The following is a 21,606-nucleotide window of genomic DNA, read 5'->3' as shown; positions in this document are numbered from 1 at the left end:
GATTGGTGAGCGTATCCTGATGGCTGTCTCTCCAACTTGATATGACAATGTAACCCTATGTGTATGAGGAAATCTAAACTTATGGGATGTTTGGGCTTTTTTTCTGCAGTGTCAATTCATCACCAGCAGAATTTTATTAGAGTGAAAACTTCTCTATATTAATCATTTTGATTTAGGTATATAGGGCATAATTTTGAAGTTTGCATCTGATATTAAAGTCATAAATGTAGTAAACAATGGGAGGAGCAGACACATAGACTGCTGAAATGGGCAGTTACATGGTAGATTACAGGGGAGATGGTGGCATAGTGGTAATGTCATTGGGTTAATAATCCAGAGGCTCAGGTTAATGCTCTGGGGACATGGGTTCAAATCCCAACACTACAGCTGGTGGAATTTAAATTCAATTAATAAAATCAAGGGGATGTAATCACTGATAGATGCAGTTTATTACTGAAGTACAGGAAAGCACCAAATCGTAGAAATCACCACTCTTGATCACTATATGAATCAGCTATTTGGCCCCTTAATCCTGTACTATCATTCAATTAGATCATGGCTGATCTACACCTCAACTTCATTTAATGCTAACTCCTGGTGACTTTAACAGTTATAAAAGTATTGGAGATGGGGAGGGTGGAGAGAGGGCCTTTTGACTGACAATCAAGAGTTATCTAATTGGATCATGAGGGCCTGTTTGTTTTCCAATTGGCTGGGAAAGTGGTGGGCCTCAAGGCTGGATGTGTTGGGTGACCAATTGCACGAGTGTGCATGCGCGTTGGTGGGCGGACATCTGATAAAGCTTCCAGAACTAGGTACAACAGGAGCTGGCGATGCTATCCACACACCCTCCACCGGCCCGAAGATCACAAGATAGGGAACGTTTTCATACACCATCTCTAACAATATGGAATGCTCCACATCTGCCCTCCAGTGGATTTCCTACACATACACAGACACATTGCAACAACACATATTTGGTCACGTGTTTTCATTCTTAATCATTTTTCACTAATTCTTCCTTATTTTTCTCTCCTGCGGGATTTCTGGGGCACAGTTTCATAGGCGATGACTGGATAGTAAAACAAACATTGCACCCAATCTGGTTAGATTTCCGAATGGTGGGACATACAGCGGGCTCTTTGCATAGCGATACAGGTCAGCCCGCACTGGTTGAAAGAAGGTACACTTTCTACCAGTGATTGTAGCACAGTGGATAAGGAGTAGGAACTCCAGATGACTTTCTCCTCCCTCTACTGGGTTTTGAGGGCAATTGTAACACCCCTATCGCCAACCCATCTCAGATCAAGTGACTCAGCTTTGATGTGACCTGGAATGTGCTGGCTGGAAGGGCAGTGGAAGCAGATTTTAAAGGGCATCAGATGAATACTTGAAGGTGGAATATTTACAGGACTACAGGCAAAGATCATGGGAGCAGGTCTAATTGGATGGCTCTTTCAAAGAGCCGGCACAGACAAAATGGGCCGATTGACCTCCTTCACAGTAAGAGCCTATGGTTCTATACTGGGAATAGAATCCAGATGTCTTTTTCTGGTCCATGTGGCTCAGATACTCACTACCTAATCACTCTAGAATCAGGTCCCAAGAGGTACTAAGGATTTTAGTGACCCTAATGTTCTGCAGTAATCTTTGACTTCATGTGAAATAGAAATTTTGTATTTATAAATCACCCTTCAGGAGCTCAGGTTTTCCCAAAGTGCTTCTCAGACGATAAAGTACCTTTTGAACAAAAACAAAAATACCTGGGAAAACTCAGCAGGTCTGACAGCATCTGCGGAGAGGGATACAGTTGATGTTTCGAGGCCGTATGACTCTTCATCAGAACTAAGACATATAGAAATGAGATGAAATATAAGGGGGTGGGACAGGAGAGCTCGATAGGGGGCCAGCGATAGGTGGAGGCCAAGAAGACACTGCCAAAGATATCATAGACAAAAGGACAAAGGGGTGTTGATGGTGGTAATATTATCTAAAAGATGTGCTAATGGGGACATTAAGGGAAGCAAGCTAGTGGCAGATGGCCCTAGTGTGGGTGGGGTGGGGGGAAGGGATCAAAATGGGCTAAAAGGTGGAGATGAAACAGTGGATGGAAATAAATTTAAAAATAGGAGGGAAAAGAAAAAAATATTTTTAAAAAATAAATTATTGGAAAAAAGGGAATTGGAAAGGGGGTGTGGATGGAGGAGAGAGTTCATGATCTAAAATTGTTCAACTCAAGAACCTTTTGAAGTCTGTCACTGTAGAAAACATGGCACCAATTTGTGCACAGCAAGGTCCCACAAACAGCAGTGATAATGACCGGACAGTCTGATTTATAGTGATTTTTTAAAAAGTGTTTCGACCTTTTCTTCCTAAACTCTTTGTGGCCTTAATCACACCCATTACCTTGGGTACATTTCCTGATTCATTGTGCTTGTGTATAATTTTGGGGAAGCTCATCGAACATAGAAGTGTTGAAATATCTCCAGGATATCTGCATTGCTCAGATTCTGGTCTCATGGGCATGCCTGATTTTAATCGCTCCACCATTGTTGACCGTGTAGGCTGCCTAAGCTCTGAATTCCCTCCCCTCAACACCTCTCCAAAATGCTCCTTAACATCTACTTCTTTGCCTAAGCTTTTGGTCAGCTGTCCTAACATCTCCCTGTTTGGCGGGGTGTCAAATTTGATAATGCTCCCGGAAAATGCTTTGGGATGTTTCACCAGGTTAATGGCGTTGTAGAAGTACGACTAGTTGGCAGTGTGCATGAGTAAAGTCGCAAACTATTGGATCACTCCAGGCAATCGCCAGCTTCCCTCTTGCCCGCATCAAAGATGGCAGCGCTCGAATCAGCAGCAGCCTGGGAGCGGAAGCGCCTGTTCGATCACGTGATTCCGCGCGAGGTTGTGACCTTTGACTCGTGCCCGATCTGGTGCAGGCCTCGCGCGTGGCGACTGGAGCGGGTAATTCGCGGTGTCCGTGGTAACGGGGCGCGTGGAGCAGGCGGTCTGTCTCCCTGGTAACGGTGAGTGAACGGCCTCGGGTCTCCGGCTTAGAAGCCGGCGGGGAGCGGCCTACCCCTCACTGCGGGCGGACGGGCGCCTCACCTGGATGGAGATGCGAGGAAGCTCAGCCTGCACCTTCCTCACCCTCAGCTCCAACCCTTTCCCCTAGGAGCTTCATTTGTTCCCTTCCTCATCCCCATCCCCAACCCCCAACCCCCATCCCAACCCCCTTCCCTCCCATCCCCATCCTCCTTCCCCTTCCCCCCCCATCCCCATCCTCCTTCCCCCCCCATCCCCATCCTCCTTCCCCTTCCCCCCCCATCCCCATCCTCCTTCCCCCCCCATCCCCATCCTCCTTCCCCCCCATCCCCATCCTCCTTCCCCCCCCATCCCCATCCTCCTTCCCCTCCCATCCCCATCCTCCTTCCCTCCCATCCCCATCCTCCTTCCCCCCCATCCCCATCCTCTTTCCCCCCCCATCCTCCTTCCCCCCCATCCCCATCCTCCTTCCCCTCCCATCCCCATCCTCCTTCCCCCCCCATCCCCATCCTCTTTCCCCCCCATCCCCATCCTCTTCCCCCCCCAATCCCCATCCTCCTTCCCCCCCCATCCCCATCCTCCTTCCCCCCCATCCCCATCCTCCTTCCCCCCCCATCCCCATCCTCCTTCCCCCCCCATCCCCATCCTCCTTCCCCCCCCATCCCCATCCTCTTCCCCCCCCATCCCCATCCTCCTTCCCCCCCATCCCCATCCTCCTTCCCCCCCCATCCCCATCCTCCTTCCCTCCCATCTAACCCCCTTCCCTCCCATCCCCAACCCCCTTCCCTCCCATCTAACCCCCTTCCCTCCCATCCCCAACCCCCTTCCCCCATCCCCAACCCCCTTCCCCCATCCCCAACCCCCTTCCCCCATCCCCAACCCCCTTCCCCCATCCCCAACCCCCTTCCCTCCCATCCCCAACCCCCTTCCCTCCCATCTAACCCCCTTCCCTCCCATCCCCAACCCCCTTCCCCCATCCCCAACCCCCTTCCCCCATCCCCAACCCCCTTCCCCCATCCCCAACCCCCTTCCCTCCCATCCCCAACCCCCTTCCCCCATCCCCAACCCCCTTCCCCCATCCCCAACCCCCTTCCCCCATCCCCAACCTCCTTCCCCCATCCCCGACCCCCTTCCCCTTCCCCCCCATCCCCGACCCCCTTCCCCTTCCCCCCCATCCCCGACCCCCTTCCCCTTCCCCCCATCCCCAACCCCCTTCCCCTTCCCCCCCATCCCCAACCCCCTTCCCCTTCCCCTTCCCCCCCATCCCCAACCCCCTTCCCCCCCATCCCCAACCCCCTCCTCCCCCATCCCCAACCCCCTCCTCCCCCATCCCCAACCCCCTCCTCCCCCATCCCCAACCCCCTCCTCCCCCATCCCCAACCCCCTCCTCCCCCTTCCCCATCCCCCTCCTCCTTCCCCCATCCCCCTCCTCCTTCCCCCATCCCCCTCCTCCTTCCCCCATCCCCCTCCTCCTTCCCCCATCCCCCTCCTCCTTCCCCCATCCCCCTCCTCCTTCCCCCATCCCCCTCCTCCTTCCCCCATCCCCCTCCTCCTTCCCCCATCCCCCTCCTCCTTCCCCCATCCCCCTCCTCCTTCCCCCATCCCCCTCCTCCTTCCCCCATCCCCCTCCTCCTTCCCCCATCCCCCTCCTCCTTCCCCCATCCCCCTCCTCCTTCCCCCATCCCCCTCCTCCTTCCCCCATCCCCCTCCTCCTTCCCCCATCCCCCTCCTCCTTCCCCCATCCCCCTCCTCCTTCCCCCATCCCCCTCCTCCTTCCCCCATCCCCCTCCTCCTTCCCCATCCCCCTCCTCCTTCCCCATCCCCCTCCTCCTTCCCCCATCCCCCTCCTCCTTCTCCCATCCTCTACCCCCATCCCCAACCCCCATCCCCCTCCTCCTTCCCCCTTCCCATCCCCATCCACCTTCCCCCTTCCCATCCCCATCCACCTTCCCCATCCCCATCCTCCTTCCCCATCCCCATCCCCCCCAACCCCACCCCCTTCCCCATCCTGCGCCTCCACCACCCTCATCTCCATCTGCGCCCTCTGCCTTCACCCCTCCCTCCTTTCCTTCCTCACCTTTCCTACTGTGTCCACTCTCCCCCCTCCTTACACACCCCTAACTAACACTGCATCCCCCCCCCCCCCCACCACCACCCGGTGCTGCTCCGTGAGGATGGTTATATTGGGCATTCAATGGCAAAACAGTGGCATCAGGATGTTTGGAGGGAGGGAGGTCAATTGATGAAATTTCTAGAATTAATCTAGCATTAATTAATAGAATTAAATATCATGAAAACTGAAGTCATTGTTTGCAGCCCCCGGTGCAAACTCCATTTCCTAGCGACTCCATCCCTCATAGTTATACAGGCCGCCCCCCCCCTTCAGCCCATCGCGTCCATGCCGGCCATCTAGCACCTATGCTAATGTCATTTTCCAGCACTTGGCCCGTAGCCTTGTATGCTATGGTGTTTCAAGTGCTCACCTAAATACCTCTTAAATGTTGTGCCTCTCCCACCCCTTCAGACAGTCTGTTCCAGATTCCAACCGTCCTCTGGGTGAAACATTTTTTCCTCAAATCCCTTCTAAATGTCCTGCCCCTTACCTTAAATCTATGCCCCCTGGTTATTGACACCTCCACTAAGGGAAAAGGTTTCTTCCTATCTATGCCCCTCATAATTTTGTATACCTCTATCAGGCCCCCCTCCCCTCAGCCTTCTCTGCTCCAAGGAAAACAACCCTGGCCTATCCAGTCTCTCTTCATAGCTGAAACACTCCAGCCCAGGCAACATCCTGGTGAATTTCCTCTGCACCCTTTCCAGCGCAATCACATTCTTCCTATAATGTGGCAACCAGAACTGCACACACTACTCCAGCTATGGCCTAACTAGCGTTTTATACAGCTCCAACATAACCTCCTGCTCTTATATTCTATGCTTTGGCTAATAAAGGCAAGTATCCCATATGCCTTCTTAACCACCTTATCTACCTGTGCTGCTGCCTTCAGGGATCTATGGACATGTATATCAAGGTACCTCTAATCCTCTGTATTTCCTAGGGTCCTACCATTCATTATGCCGTGTTAGTCCTCCCAAAATGCATCACCCCACACTTCTCAAGATTAAATTCCATTTGCCAATGCTCTGCCCACCTTACCAGCCCATCTATATCGCCCTGTAATCTAAGGCTTTCCTCCTCACTATTTACGACTCCACCAATTTTAGTGTCATCTGCGAGTTTACTGATCATACCTCCGAGATTCAGGTCTAAATCATTAATGTACACAAAAAACAGCAAGGATCCCAGCACCGATCCCTGTCGTACACCACTCGTCACAGGCTTACAATCGCAAAAACAACCTTCGACCATCACCCTCTGCCTCCTGCCACTAAGTCAGTTTTGGATCCAATTTGCCAAATTGTCCTGGATCCCATGGGCTTTTACCTTCTTTCTCCCATGCGGGATCTTGTCAAAAGCCTTGCTGAAGTCCATGTAGACTACATCAACTGCAGTACCTTCATCTACACAACTAGTCACCTCCTCGAAAAATTCAATCAAATTTGTTAGACATGATCTCCCTCTGATAATGCTATGCTGACTATCCCTGATAAATCCCTGCCTTTCCAAGTGGAGATTAGTCCTGTCCCTCAGAATGTTTTCCAATAGTTTCCCTACCACTGATGTTAGACTCACCGGCCTGCAATTACCTGGTTCATCCCTACTACCCTTCTTAATAATAGTACCACTTTTGTTGTCCCCCAGTCCTCTGGCACCTCTCCTGTGGCCAGAGAGGATTTGAAAATTAGTGTTAGAGCCCCTGCAATCTCCTCCCTTGGCTCACATAGTAGCCTCGGATACATCTCATTTGGGCCTGGGATTTTATCCACTTTTAAACCCACTAAAGCTGCTAATACATCCTTCCTTTCAATGCTAATTTGTTCAAGTATTTCACAGCCCCCCTCCCTGTTTCTACACCTACATTGCCCTTCTCCATAGCAAACACAGATGAAAAGTAATAATTAAAAAAACCTCACCTAGGTCCTCCAGCTCCATGCACAGATTGCCACTTTGGACCCTAATGGGCCCTAGTCTTTCCCTGGCTATCTTCATGCCCTTAATATATTTATAAAATGCCTTGGGATTTTCCTTCATCTTGCCCACCAGTGTTTTTTCATGTCCCCCCCTTCACTCTCCTAGTTAATTTTTTAAGTACCCCATACGCCTTCTATATTCCTCTAAGGCTTCCACTGCTTTCAGCCCTTTCTATCTGCCATAAGCCTTTTTTTTTCTCTTATCCAATCCTCTGTATCCCCTAACATCCAGGGTTCCCTGGACTTATTGGTCCTACCCTTCACCTTTATAGGAACATGTTGGCCCTGAACTCTTGACTATTTCCTTCTTGAATGACTCCCTCTGATCTGATGTAGACTTTCCTACAAGTAGCTGCTTCCAGTCCACTTTGGCCAGATCTTGTCTTATCATATTGAAATTGGCCTTCCCCCAGATCAGGACCTTTATTTCTGGCCCATCTTTGCCCTTTTCCATAACTACCTTAAATGTTACTGGGTTATGGTCACTATCCCCGAAATGCTCTCCCACTGACGTTGCTACCACTTGCCCGGCTTCATTCCCCAAGATTAGGTCCAGCACCACCCCTTCTTTTGTAGGACCTTCTACGTGCTGGCTCAAAAAGCTCTTCTGAATGCCTGTTTAAGAATTCAGCCTCCTCGAAGTCTTTCACACTAAGATTATCCCAGTTAATATTGGGGAAGTTGAAACTAATGAAATCCCCAACTATTATTATCCTATTATTTTTACACTTCTGTGAGATTTGCTTACATATCTGCTCCTTGATCTCCCCCTGACTGTTTGGACGCCTATAGTACATTCCCAGCAAAATGATTGCCCCCTTTTTGTTTTTAAGTTCTACCCATGTGGCCTAATTTGAGGAACATTCTAAGATACCATCCCTCCTTACTGCAGCAATTGACTCCTTGATCAATAGTGTAATGTCACCTCCTCTTTTACACCCCCATCACGCCTGAAGATTCTATACCCTGGAATATTGAGCTGCCAATCCTGCCCTTCCCTCAACCATGTCTATGTGATAGTAACAACATCATATTCCCATGTGCCAATCAACGCCCTCAGTTCATCTGCCTTACTTGTAACACTCCTTGCATTAAAATAGATTCACTCAAGCCTTGCATTATTCCCTTGTGCCTTAACAGGTCTACATTTGCTCTGCCTTTCAGACTAACTTAGTTTATCTTCTATATTTGGCTGTGCATCACCTCCTACTGTACCTCCACTCTGTATCCCATCCCTCTGCCAAATTAACCTAAACCTCCCCCACAACAGCACTAGCAAACCTCCCTGCAAGGATGTTGGTCCCGCTCCGGTTCAGGTGCAACCTGTCCGACTTGTACAGGCCCCACCTTCACCAGAAACAGACCCAGTGATCCAGGAAACTAAAGCCCTCCCTCCTGCGCCATCTCTTCAGCCACGCATTCACCCTTTCTATCCTCCTATTCCTATACTCACAAGTACGTGGCGCAGGGAATAATCCAGAGATTACAAACCTTTGAGGTACTGCTTTTTAATCTGCTACCTAGATCCCTAAATTCTTGTTGCAGGACCTCATCCCTCTTTCTATCTATGTTGTCGGTACCAATGTGAACCATGACCTCTGACTGTTCGCCCTCCTGCTTCAGAATGCCCTGTAGCCATTCTGTGATATCCTTGACCCTGGCACCAGGGAGGTAACATACCATCCTGGAGTCACGTCTACAACTGCAGAAGCGCCTGTCTGCACCCTTCACTATTGAGTCTCCTACCACTTTTGCTCTTGCACCCTTACTCCTCCCTGCTTTGTGCAGCTCAGCCACCCACAATGCCGTGGACTTGGCTCTGGCTGCAGTCTCCAAAGGAACCTTCACCCTCACCTTTTTCCAAAACAGAAAAACGGTTCTTGACTGAGATGCACTCTGCGGCTTTCCTGACTACCATGCCTGTCTCCCTTATCCTGACTGGTGGTCACCCATTCCCTCTCTGACTGCACTTCCTGAAGCTGCGGAGTGACCACATCTAAAAACGTGCTATCCACGTAACCCTCAGCCTTGCGGACGCACTGCTGTGTCTCGGGCTGATGCTGAAGCTCTGAAATCCGTTGCTCAAGCTGGTCAAGCCGGTGGCTCTTCCTGCACATGTGGTCATCCAGATTGCAAAGGAGTGTCTAAGAATTCCCACATGCTGCAGGCCGTACGACACACGAGAATGAGCTCCCTTGCCATACTTTTTTGATTGTTTTGAATTAAAAGACTATTTCCTTAAATTTAAGCCAAGGAGAAAACTATTTAATTTTTCTTAAAACAAATGCTGAGACTCTTACCTTCTGTAATGTAGCTTTAAAGTGGAAAAAAAACAACTTACCCACTACCTACCAATCAACTCTCTCCCTTGTCCTGACATCAATCCTTTCAAATTCCAGCACCACTGAGTGTCTGGGTGAGAACCAGCTCCATCACAGGTAAACTCCACTCTTTATACAGCCGCTCCACTCCATCAAAGGTAAACGCCACTCTTTATACAGCCATTCTGCTCCGTCACAGGTAAACTCCACTCTCTATACAGCAGCTCCACTCTGTCAAAGGCAAACTCTGCTCTTTATACAGCCGCTTTGCTCTCAATCTTTTTTGTTGTTTTACCTTTATTATTTATTTATTTTTCCCCTATCCTTTAGTTACTAATTTAATAATAATCAACAAGTGATAGTTACTCAGCTGCTATTTTAAATCTAAAACAAAGCGAAAAGCTGAAATACTCACCAGCCAATCATCTGCCTGCTCTTCAGTGACATCACTCTTTGTTTTTTCAGTGTTGGTTTGAATCGCTGATAGTGGGGCCTCTGTCCCTCTCTCCCCGCTCTTTATTCCCTCTCTCCCCGCTCTTTATTCCCTCTCTCCCCGCTCTTTATTCCCTCTCTCTCCGCTCTTTATTCCCTCTCTCTCCGCTCTTTATTCCCTCTCTCCCCGCTCTTTATTCCCTCTCTCCCCGCTCTTTATTCCCTCTCTCCCCGCTCTTTATTCCCTCTCTCCCCGCTCTTTATTCCCTCTCTCCCCGCTCTTTATTCCCTCTCTCCCCGCTCTTTATTCCCTCTCTCCCCGCTCTTTATTCCCTCTCTCCCCGCTCTTTATTCCCTCTCTCCCCGCTCTTTATTCCCTCTCTCCCCGCTCTTTATTCACACTCTCCCTGCTCTTTATTCACACTCTCTCTGTGCTGTTTTCACCAGGGCCGCTCTCCGTGGCAACAGTCTGAGATTAAGACAGTCTGTTCACAGCTTTGTTTTCACATTTGACCCCAAGATGAGCTTCCAACCTCATATTCTTGCCAGCACTAAAAGTGCCCATTCCACCTGAGTAACATTGCCTGACTTTGCCCCTGCTCATCTGCTGAAACCCTCATTCATCCCTTTGTTACCTCTAAACTTGTCTATTCCAACACACTCCTGGCTGTTCTCCCATGTTCTACCCTCTGTAAACTTGAGGTCATCCAAAATTCTGCTGCCCATGTTTGAACTTGTGGCAAGTCCTGTCACCCTTTTACCCCTTGCTGACCTACATTGCTGACCTACATTGGCTCACAGTCAAACAATGTCTTGACTTTAAATTCCTCATCCTTGCTTACAAATTCCTCCATGACCTTGCTGATCCCTCTCTGTAATCCCCTCCAACACTCCAAGATACCTATGCTTCTTTAATACTGTCCTCTTGTGCATTCCCATTATAATCACTGCACCAATGGTGGCCAGACTGACATCTCTGCTTCTCTATCTCACTTTCCTCCTTTAAGACACTCATTAAAACATATCTCCTTGACCAAGCTTTTGGTCATCTGATCTACTAGCTCCTTATGTGACTCTGTGCCGTACTTTGTTTTATCATACTCCTGTGAAGCACCTTGCGACATTTTATGGTAAGATGCTATGTTAATGTAAGTTGTTGTCGTTAACATAGAGTTGGCAAATCAAAACATTGGTAGTTAGGGTTAGGCTAACCCTAACCCTAAATAAGGCCCCAAGTGTGGTTCCACAAAGAGTAATTGATGCCAGGTCAATTGTTAAAACTAAAAGATTGATAAATTTTTGTTAACCAAAGGTATTAGCGTTATGATGTGAAGTTAGGCGTTGACTATATGGAGGTAGTTGCAGATTAGCTATGATCTTGTTGAATGGTGGGGCAGGCTACATGGCCTCCTGTTCCTATATTACTTACGGCAAAGCAGCCGGAGCTGGTGCAATGTTTAAACGTGTATTTCTTTTAAATATGAATCTTCTCTGACTTTGAAGGCAGTTCTATGCGTTACAAAGAATATTTCTTTTTACAATTACTCAGAATTGTGAAAGATGGGGAAAGCTCAGAAGAAAAAGATCACTTCTGATAATATACGGAAGGCAAAGTCCACACGAGACATTAAGACAAATCCTTTTGAGGTGAAAATAAACAAGCAAAAGTTCAATATTCTTGGCCGGAAGACAAAGCATGACCGTGGGTTACCTGGCGTATCTCGATCAAAATCTATTAAAAGGGTAAGAGATTATATTACCTGTTGTATATGTTACAATATCTGTTGTTAGTCATTATGACAGAAGGAGGCCATTTGGCCCATCCTGTCTGTGACAATCTTGAAAGAACTATCCAATTAGTCCCACTCCTCATCTCTTTACCCTAGCACTGCAAATGTTTCCTTTTCAATTACATATCCAATTCTATTCTGAAAGTTATTGTTGAATCTGCTTCCACCACAGTTTCTGGCAGCCCATTCCAGATCATCATAACTTGCTGAGTTTAAAACAAAATCATCTCCTATCCTTTGGTTACTGATCCTGCTGCCAATGGAAATGGCGCAGATAGGTTCTGATAGATTCTCTCTCTCACAATGTTTAACCCCTCTATTAAAAAATCTCCCCTTAACTTTCTCTGTTCTAATCAGAACAACCCCACAGTTTTCCACATGTAACTAGCTATGATTTATGAAAGGGAAATCATTGGATTTATGAAAGGGAAATCATGTTTGACAAACCTACTGGAGTTTTTTGAGGACATAACTAGCAGAATAGATAAGGGAGAAACAGTGGACATGGTGTATTTGGATTTTCAGAAAGCTTTTGATAAAGTTCCACATATGGGGTTAGTGTGTAAAATGAAAGCACATGGGATTAAGGATAATATATTGGCATGGATTGAGAATTAGTTAGCAGACAGGAAACAGAAAGGAGGAATACACAGGCCTTTTTCAGAGTGGCAGGCGGTGGCAAGTAGGGTACCATAAGGCTCAGTCCTTGGGCCCCAGCTATTCACAATATATATCAATGATTTGGCTGAGGGAACCAAATGTAACATTTCCAAGTTTGCTGACTATACGAAACTTGTTGGGAATGTGAGTGGTAAGGAGGATATTAAGAGGCATCAAGGTGATTTAAACAGGTTGAGTGCACGTGCAAGTGCAGTATAACATGGATAAGTGTGAAGTTATCCACTTTGGTAGGAAAAACAGAATGGCAGAGTATTGTTTACATGGTGAAACATTGGGAAATGTTGATGTATAAAGGGACCTAGGTGTCCTTGTACACCAATCACTGAAAGCAAGTATGCAGGAGCAGCAAGCAGTTAAGAAGGAAAATGGTATGCTTGTCTTTATTGCAAGAGGACTTAAGATTTTTTTTATTCGTTCATGGGATGTAGACTTCGCTGGCTGGGCCAGCATTTATTGCCTATCCCTAATTGCCCTTGAGAAGGTGGTGGTGAGCTGCCGCCTTAAACTGCTGCAGTCCATGTGGTGTAGGTACACCCACAAGTGCTGTTAGGAAGGGAGTTCCAGGATTTTGACCCAGCGAAAGTGAAGGAATGGCAATATATTTCCCAAGTCAGGATGGTGAGTGACTGTGAGGGGAACTTCCAGGTGGTGGTGTTCCCATCTATCTGCTGCCCTTGTCCTTCTAGATGGTAGTGGTCATGGGTTTAGAAGTTGCTGTGTAAAATGCCTTGGTGAATTTCTGCAGTGCATCTTGTAGATGGTACACACTGCTGCTACTATGCACCGGGGTGGAGGGAGTGAATGTTTATGGGTGTACTGTCAATCAAGCGGGCCGCTTTGTCCTGGTTGGTGTCAAACTGCTTGAATATTGTGGGAGCTGCACTTGGCCAGACAAATGGGCAGTATTTCATCATACTCCTGACTTGTAGGTGGTGGGCAGGCTTTGGTGAGTCTGAGGTGAGTTATTCTTCACACGATTCCTAGCCTCTGACCTGCTCTTGTAGCCACAGTATTTATATGGCTAGTCCAGTTCAGTTTCTGGTCAATGATAACTTCCAGGATGTTGATAGTCGTGGTTTCAATGATAGTAATGCCATTGAACATCAAGGGGTGATGGTTAGATTCTCTCTTGTTGGAGATGGTCATTGCCTGACACTTGTGTGGCATGAATGTTACTTGTCGCTTGTCAGCCCAAGCTTGGATATTGTCCAGGTCTTTCTGCATTTGGACGTGGACTGCATCAGTATCTGAGGAATCGTGAATGGTGCTGAACATTTTGCAATCATCAGTGAACATCCCCACATCTGACCTTATGATGGTTGGACATCACCCTGAGGAACACCTGCGGTGACATCCTGGAGCTGAGTTGACTGACCTCCAACAACCACAATCATCTTCCTTTGCGTTAGGTATGACTCCAACCAGTGGAGAGTTTTCCCCCTGATTCCTATGGATTCCAGTTTTGCTAGGGCATCTTGATGCCATATTCAGTCAAACTCAGCCTTGATGCCAAGGACAGTCACTCTCACATCACCTCAGGAGTTCAGCTCTTTTGTCCATGCTTGAACCGAGGCTGTAATGAGGTCAGGAGCTGAGTGGCCCTGGCGGAACCCAAACTGGGCATCAGTGAGCAGGTTATTGCTAAGCAAGTGCCACTTGATAGCACTATTGATGACCCCTTCCATTTTTTTACTGATGATCGAGAGTAAACTGATTGAGCCTTCTCCAGTGAGTTGTTTAATTTTCTACCACCATTCACGACTGGATGTGGCAGGACTGCAGAGTTTGGACGAGACTCATTGGTCGTGGAATTGCTTAGCTCTGTCTATCACTTGCTGCTTATGCTATTTGGCACGCCGCATTATAGCTTCTCAAGGTTGACACCTTATTTTTAAATATATCTGGTGCTGTTCCTGGCATGCCCTCCTGTTCTTTTCATTGAACCAGGGTTGATTATCTGGCTTGATGGTAATGTTAGAGTGGGGGATATGCCGGGCCATGAGGTTACAGATTGTGTTCGAGTACAGTTCTGCTGCTGCTGGTGGCCCACAGCGCCTCATAGGTGCCCAGTCTTGAGTTGCTAGACGTGTTCGAAATCTACCCCATTTAGCACAATGGGAGTGCCACACTACAAGATAGAGGATATCCTCAATGTGAAGGCGGTTCTTCATCTCCACAACAACTGTGCGGTGGTCACACCTACCAATACTGGCATGGACAGATGCATCTGCTGCAGGCAGGTTGGTGAGGATGAGGTCAAGTATGTTTTTCCCGCTTGTTGGTTTCCTCACCAACTGCTGCAGACCTAATCTAGCAGCTACGTCCTTTAGGGCTTGGCCAGCTCAGTCAGTAGTGGTGCTGCTGAGCCACTCTTGGTGATGGACATTGAAGTCCCCCATCCTGATTACATTCTGTGCCTTAGCCAACCTCGGTGCTTTCTCCAGATGGTGTTCAACATGGAGGAGCACTGATTCATCAACTGAGGCAAGTACATGGTAATCAGCAGGAGGTTTCCTTGCCCATGTTTGACCTAATGCCATGAGACTTCATGGGGTCCAGAGACGATGTTGAGGACTCCCAGAGCAACTCCTTCCTGACTGTATTACCGCTGTCTCGCTACCTTTGCTGGGCCAGTCCTGCTGTTGGGACAGGACATACCAGGGATTGTGATGGGGTGTCTGGGACATTATCTGTAAGATATGATTCCATGAGGATGACCATGTCAGGCTGTAGCTTGACTAGTCTGTGAGGCAGCTCTCCGAATTTTGGCCCCATAGCTGTTAGTGAGGAGGACTTTGCAGGGTCAACAGGGCTGAGTTTGCCATTGTCAGTTCCAGTGCCTAGGTCGATGCTGGGTGGTCTGTCTGGTTTCATTCCTTTTTTTGAGACTTTGTAGCGGTTAGACCACAAGAGGTAGGAGCAGAAGTAGGCCATTCGGCCCATCAAGGCTGCTCCACCATTCAATGAGGTCATGGCTAATCTAATAATTCTCAACTCCACTTTCCTGCCTTTCCCCCATAACCTTTGATTCCCTTACTGATTAAAAATCTGTCTATCTCAGCCTTGAGTATACTTAACAACCCAGCCTCTACAGCCCTCTGCGGTAAAGAATTCCACAGATTGACTACCCTCTGAGAGAAGAAATTCCTCCTCATCTGTTTTAAATGGGCGCCCCCTTACTCTGAGATTGTGCCCTCTGGTCCTAGACACTCTCACAAAAGGAAACAACCTCTCAGCATCTTCCCTTTCAAGCCCCCTAAGAATCTTATGTTTCAATAAGGTCGCCTCTCATCCTTCTAAACTCCAATGAATACAGGCCCAACCAACTCAACCTCTATTCATAAAAAAATCCCTCCATCCCTGGGATCAACCTAGTGAGCCTTCTCTGGACTGCCTCCAACGCCAGTATATCTTTCCTTAGATAAGGGGACCAAAATTGTTCACAGTATTCTAGATGTGGTCTAACTGGTGCCTTGTATAGTTTTAGCCAGACTTCACTATTTTTCCATTTGCTTTGAAATAAAAGCCAACATTCCATTTGCCTTCCTTATTACCTGTTGAACTTGTATATTAGCTTTTTGGGATTCATGCACAAGGACTCCCAAATCCCTCTGTGCTGCAGCTTTCTGCAGTCTTTCTCCATTTAAATAATATTCAGCTCCTCTATTCTTCCTGCCAAAGTGCATAAGGTCACATTTTCCCACATTATATTTCATCTGCCAAGTTTTTGCCCATTCACTTAACCTGTCTATATCCCTCTGTAGACTGCTTGTGTCATCCTCACCACTTGCCTTCCCACCTATTTTTGTGTCCTCCTCAAACTTGGCGATAGTACATTCATTTCCTTCATCTAAGTCATTAATATATATTATCAAATAATTGTGGCCCCAGCACTGATCCCTGGTACTCCACTAGTTACAGGTTGCCATCCCAAAAATGCCCCCCTTATCCCAACTCACTATCTTCTATTAGTTAGCCAATCCATGCTCATATACAACCCCCAACACCATGGGCTCTTACCTTATAAAGTAGCCTTATGTGTGGTACCTTATTGAACGCCTTTTGGAAATCCAAATATGTTACGTGTGATGGTTCCCTTTTATCTATCCTGCTTGTTACCTCCTCAAAGAATTCAAATATATTTGTTAGGCACGATTTCCCTTTCATGAAGCCATGCTGACTCTGCTTGATTAGATTATGTATTTCTAAATGCTCTGCTATTACATCCTTTATAATAGACTCCAACATTTTCCCAATGACAGATGTTAAGCTAACTGGCCGATAGTTACCTGGTTTTTGTTTCCTTCCCTTTTTGAATAAGGGTGTTACATTGACTGTAATCTAATCTTCTGGGACTTTTCCAGAATCTAAGGATTCTTGGAAGATTACCATCAGTGTATCCACTATCTCTGTAGTTATTTCCTTTAATATCCTAGGATGCAACCCATCAGACCCAGGGGATCTATCGGTCTTTAGCCCCATTAGTTTCCCTAGTACTTTTTCTCTAGTGATAGCTATTGTATTTATTTCCTCCCCACCTTTTGCCCTTGATTATTTAGTATTTTCGGTATGCTACTACTATCTTCTACTGTGAAGACTGAAGCAAAGTATTTATTCAACTCCCTTGCCATTTCCTGGTTCCCCATTATTATTCCCCAAGCCTCAGTCTCTAAGGGGCCTATGTTCACTTTGGCCTTTCTCTTCTTTTTATATATTTAAAGAAGCTCTTACTGTCCGTTTTTATATTACTGACTAGTTTACCCTCAAAGTTTATTTTCTCCCTCTTTATTATTTTTTTGATCATCTTTTGTAGGTTTTTAAAACTTTCGCAATCTTCTGGTTTACCACTAATCTTTGCCACATTGTATGTTTATTCTTTCAATTTGATAATGTCCTCAACGTCTTTAGTTAACCATGGTTGGTTTATCCCCTTCCTTGAATCCTCCTTCCTTACTGGGATGTATTTTTGTTGAGAGTCATGAACTATTTTCTTAAATGTCTGCCATTGTTCATCAACCATCTTTTCTGCTAAACTCCTTTCCCAGTCCACTCCAGCCAACTCTGCCCTCATTCAATTGTAATTACCCTTATTTAAGTTTAGCACAGTTGTTTCCAACCCAAGTTTCTCACTCTCAAACTGGATGCTAAATTCTATCATATTATGGTCACAGATTCCTAGGGGACCATTTACTCTGAGATCATTTGTTAAACCTGCCTCATTACACATTACCAGATCGAAAATAGCCTAATCCCTGCCTGTCTTTCTCTCCACAGATGCTGTTAGACCTGCTGAGTTTTTCCAGTATTTTCTGTTTTTGTTAGCCTGATCCTTGGTTGGAGTCACAACATATTGTTCTAAGAAACTGTCTCAATTACATTCTATGAATTCTTGCTTGGGTCTACCTCTGCCAATTTGATTTTCTCAATCTATATGAAGATTCAAGTCATCCATGATTAATGTACTGCCATTTTTACACGTCCTCATTATCTCCTGATTTATTCTCTGTCCTACTGTATAAATACTGTTAGGAGACCTATAGACTACTCCCACCAGTGTTGTCTTCCCCTTGTTATTTCTTACCTCCACCCATATGGATCTTACATCTTCCGATCCAAGATTCTTTCTTGCTATCACACTTATTCCATCTTGTTCTAACAAAGCTATCCCACCACCCTTTCCTTCCTGCCTGCCTTTTCGCAAAGTCACATACGCCTTAATATTTATTTTCAGCTTTGATATCCTTGTAACCACATCTCCGTAACGGCTGTTTGATACAACTTGCTAGGAGCAAGGATGTCTTACTGCAGCTATACAGGGCCTTGGTGAGACCAGATCTGGAGTATTGTTTGCAGTTCTGGCCTCCTTGCCTAAGAAAGGATATACTTGCCTTAGAGGGAGTGCAGCAAAGGTTCACCAGACTGATTCTTGGGATGGCAGGATTGTTGGTTGAGGAGAGATTGGGTCGAATGGGTCCATATTCACTGGAGTTTAGAAGAATAAGAGGGGATCTCATTGAAACGTATAAAATTCTGACAGGGATGGACAGACTGGATGCAGGGATGATGTTTCCTCTGGCTGAGGAGTCTAAAAGAAGGAGTCACAGACTTGGAATACTTGGAATACCTTTTAGGACTGAGATGAGAAACAGCTTCTTCACTGAAAGGGAACAATTGAGACTGGAGTCCTATTCCTGCAGGATAGTAATTAGCTCTTGGAGGTTTTTAAAATGAAATTTTTTTCCCTACTTTTCCTCCATTTCTCTCTCAATACAATCTTTCCCTTTTGATAATGGGGGATTCAGCAGTGGTAATGCCATTGAATGTCAAGGGGCAATGGTTAGATTCTCCCTTGTTGGAGATAGTCATTGCCTGACACTTGTGTGATGTGAACATTACTTGTCACTTATCAGCCCAAGCCCAAATGTTGTCCAGGTTTTGCTGGAGATCCTGCACTTGATTTGACTATAATTCAACCCTTCTTTACATCCTTCCTCTATTTGTTTCTCAAATCTTATTGGGTAAGAAGATACACTCATTCTCTAAGATTTCACCTCACTGTTATAAGTTCTTATTTCCAGCAATTTGGCACCACAAAAATTGTTTTGTGCTGAAGAATGATGGAAATATCTAACAAATAATGCACACCGCAACATGCCCTGATTTAGCAAATTCTGCTTTGTCATTTTATTCTGTCTTTGCTTTTTTTTAAGTCATGCTAACTCTTTGGGCTAACCAGAAAAACACTCATGGAACCATAGAAACTTGCAGTGTCGAAGGAGGCCATTTGGTATGTCGTGCTTGTGCCACCTTTTTGACATTGACAGACTGTTTATAAAATTGGGATTATTGAGTCAGCCTGTAAGCAAATAGCCAAATATTGCACTGTCCATATTACTGGAAAATTTAAGATACTTTTATTATTCACTTGTGTTCCAGCGCGCAGAGACTTTGCTGAAGGAATACCAGGATAAGGGGAAGGCCAATACATTTGTTGACAGACGATTTGGTGAATATGATTCTGGGCTAACTGTAGACGAGAAGATGACAAAGAGATTCTCCCTGGAGCGGCAGGTAACACTCTTCTGTTTTAACAAATGAAATAAAACAGTGATGAAAATTGTACTAATCTGGGTTGTTTGTTTCCCTCATAGCTGGTTACTTTGCACTTTCAGACCTGCTTTTCATTGTTCCATTAAGGGAAGGGCACATTGTCTGATCAGCACAGCGGGTAGCAGTCTTACCTCCGGCTCGTGGGTTCAAGACCCAAAGCTGTGATCCAAGTACATGATCACACCAGTGCAGTGCTGAAGGAAACCTGGATTGTCACAGGTGCCTTTTTTCACATATGAAGCAAAGGTTCCCATCTGCCTGTTTGAGTGGGTGCTAGCGATCCCGTGACTCTTTCAGAGAAAATCAGGGAGAACACCACATTGTTAACCAGAAGTAGATTTGGTCCCTTCATCATTTGAATTATATACTTTAATTGTTTAGATAATTAAATTATCCCAATGCTAAAACCAACTTTGCAATGTTGTTTGATTAATACGAGTAGATTTTGAATTGTCAGAAGTAGATGCTAATTGGTTGCCTAATTGCCAATGTATGGGATCTTGCCATGCATAAATGCCTGTCTATCTAACAGTAGGCGCTCTGTTTCAAAATATCCCATTGTGTATAAAGCACTGAAGCATTTCTACAAGGGATGTTAAAACACTAAATGCAAGTCCTTTTCTCACTTCCTCGCTTGTACAATCCCCATCTCATGGAACAAAAATGTTTGAAACCTGCAATAAAAAACAGATGCTGAGAAAAACAGGCATCATCCATGGAGAGAGGAATGTCGGGTTAATGTAACAGGGTGATGACCTTTCATCAGCACACAGAAAATAGGAGGGCGTCTAAATTCTGCTGACTGAATGATACTTGGAATGCTGCAATTACTGGGGTAACTGGGGGGTTCTGTCTGTCAGTCGTTAAGCAGCCTCGCCCACTCCCTACAGAACAATTCAAATGCTCTGGGAATCTGACCATTCAGTCATGCCAACTCACCAGCATGCAAGAAGTTTGAATCCTTTGATTATAATGCATGTGCTGCAACTGATAATTCCTCTTATGGCTCCTCTTTTTCTGATGCCTCTGCATATATTACTTAGGTTGATGGCCTCCTGCGTTCCCAGCTTTAATTCTAAATAGTAACCTAGCTTTCTCATCATGCACACCTATATATGGACAGTTCTTACATTTGAATGCCTGCCTGACACACTCAGTTTTCTAATGTTGTAGTTTTTGATGGGACATTAATCCAGAATCTTGGAACCCCCACACTAACAGCACTGTGGCTGCACCTTCATGGACAGCTGTGGTTCAAGGAAAAGGCCCAATACCACCTTCTTAAGGACAATTAAGAATGGGCGGCAAATGCTGGTCTTAACAACTACACCCACCTTCTGTAAATTAATATGTTTTTAAAATGGCAGGAGAAGAGGATAAACCAGATGACTAAACACAAAAAGGAAAACTCCCTTGATAAGTAACTGAGCTATACAGAAGTTCCCATAACTTACAACTTACTGTGTCACATTAGCCGATCTAAGCCAGCATGGCAAGAGGAAGCACTGCAATTGGCCATTGTAATCCTGGCCTTGCGGAGAGACAAAGCAGAAGCTCCCCAATCACTAATCCAGTGCCTCATTTGCACTCTTCATGGCTTTGTATTTGCATTGCTACATTTAATGACTTGCAGATCTGTACTCCTAGATCCCTTTGCACCTCTAACCTACTTAGACTCTTACTGAAAAGCAGAATACTGCAGATATTAGAAATCTGAAATAAAAACAGGAAGTGCTGGGAATACTCAGCAGGTCAGGCAGCATCTGTGGAGAGAGAAACAGAGTTAATGTTTCAAGTCAATGACCTTTCATCAGAACTTAGACTCTTTTTCCAAGAGGTAGACATCCTCCTTATTCCTCCAACCAAAATACACTGGCTGAATTATCTATATTGAAATTACTTTGGTGTGTAACTCTTACTGGATTTGCCTAATTATTTTGTTCTTGTTGTTTCAGCGCCTGCACACAAAGAAGGACATATACAACCTGAATGAGGATGAGGAACTCACCCATTATGGGCAATCTTTGGCAGACATTGAGAAGTTCAATGACATGCCAGACATTGACAATGAAATGGAGGATAAGGGCCTTCTGTCTGGTGAGCATGAGGAGCACAGTGTGGTTTGAATACTCCTGTTA

The 21,606-nt window shown here is 45.9% G+C and overlaps 1 protein-coding gene across 2 annotated transcripts in view; it reads left to right on the top strand.

Annotated features, from left to right (window-relative positions):
• The first annotated feature begins 2,900 nt into the window (after positions 1 to 2,900).
• The window catches only part of nop14 (NOP14 nucleolar protein homolog (yeast)), a 53,566-nt gene continuing 34,860 nt past the window's right edge, over positions 2,901 to 21,606 (top strand). For both annotated transcript variants that reach the window (XM_041186544.1, XM_041186543.1), the window contains exons 1-4: positions 2,901 to 3,026; positions 11,437 to 11,630; positions 19,295 to 19,429; positions 21,424 to 21,565. In XM_041186544.1, coding sequence (XP_041042478.1) covers positions 11,448 to 11,630; positions 19,295 to 19,429; positions 21,424 to 21,565 — 460 coding nt within the window. In that variant the 5' untranslated portion in view covers positions 2,901 to 3,026; positions 11,437 to 11,447. The remainder of the gene's footprint in view (positions 3,027 to 11,436; positions 11,631 to 19,294; positions 19,430 to 21,423; positions 21,566 to 21,606) is intronic.

This window comes from Carcharodon carcharias, chromosome 4 (assembly GCF_017639515.1).
Source record: "Carcharodon carcharias isolate sCarCar2 chromosome 4, sCarCar2.pri, whole genome shotgun sequence".
In the NCBI taxonomy this organism is placed as follows: Eukaryota; Metazoa; Chordata; class Chondrichthyes; order Lamniformes; family Lamnidae; genus Carcharodon; species Carcharodon carcharias.
This window is presented reverse-complemented; position numbering and strand designations above follow the sequence as displayed.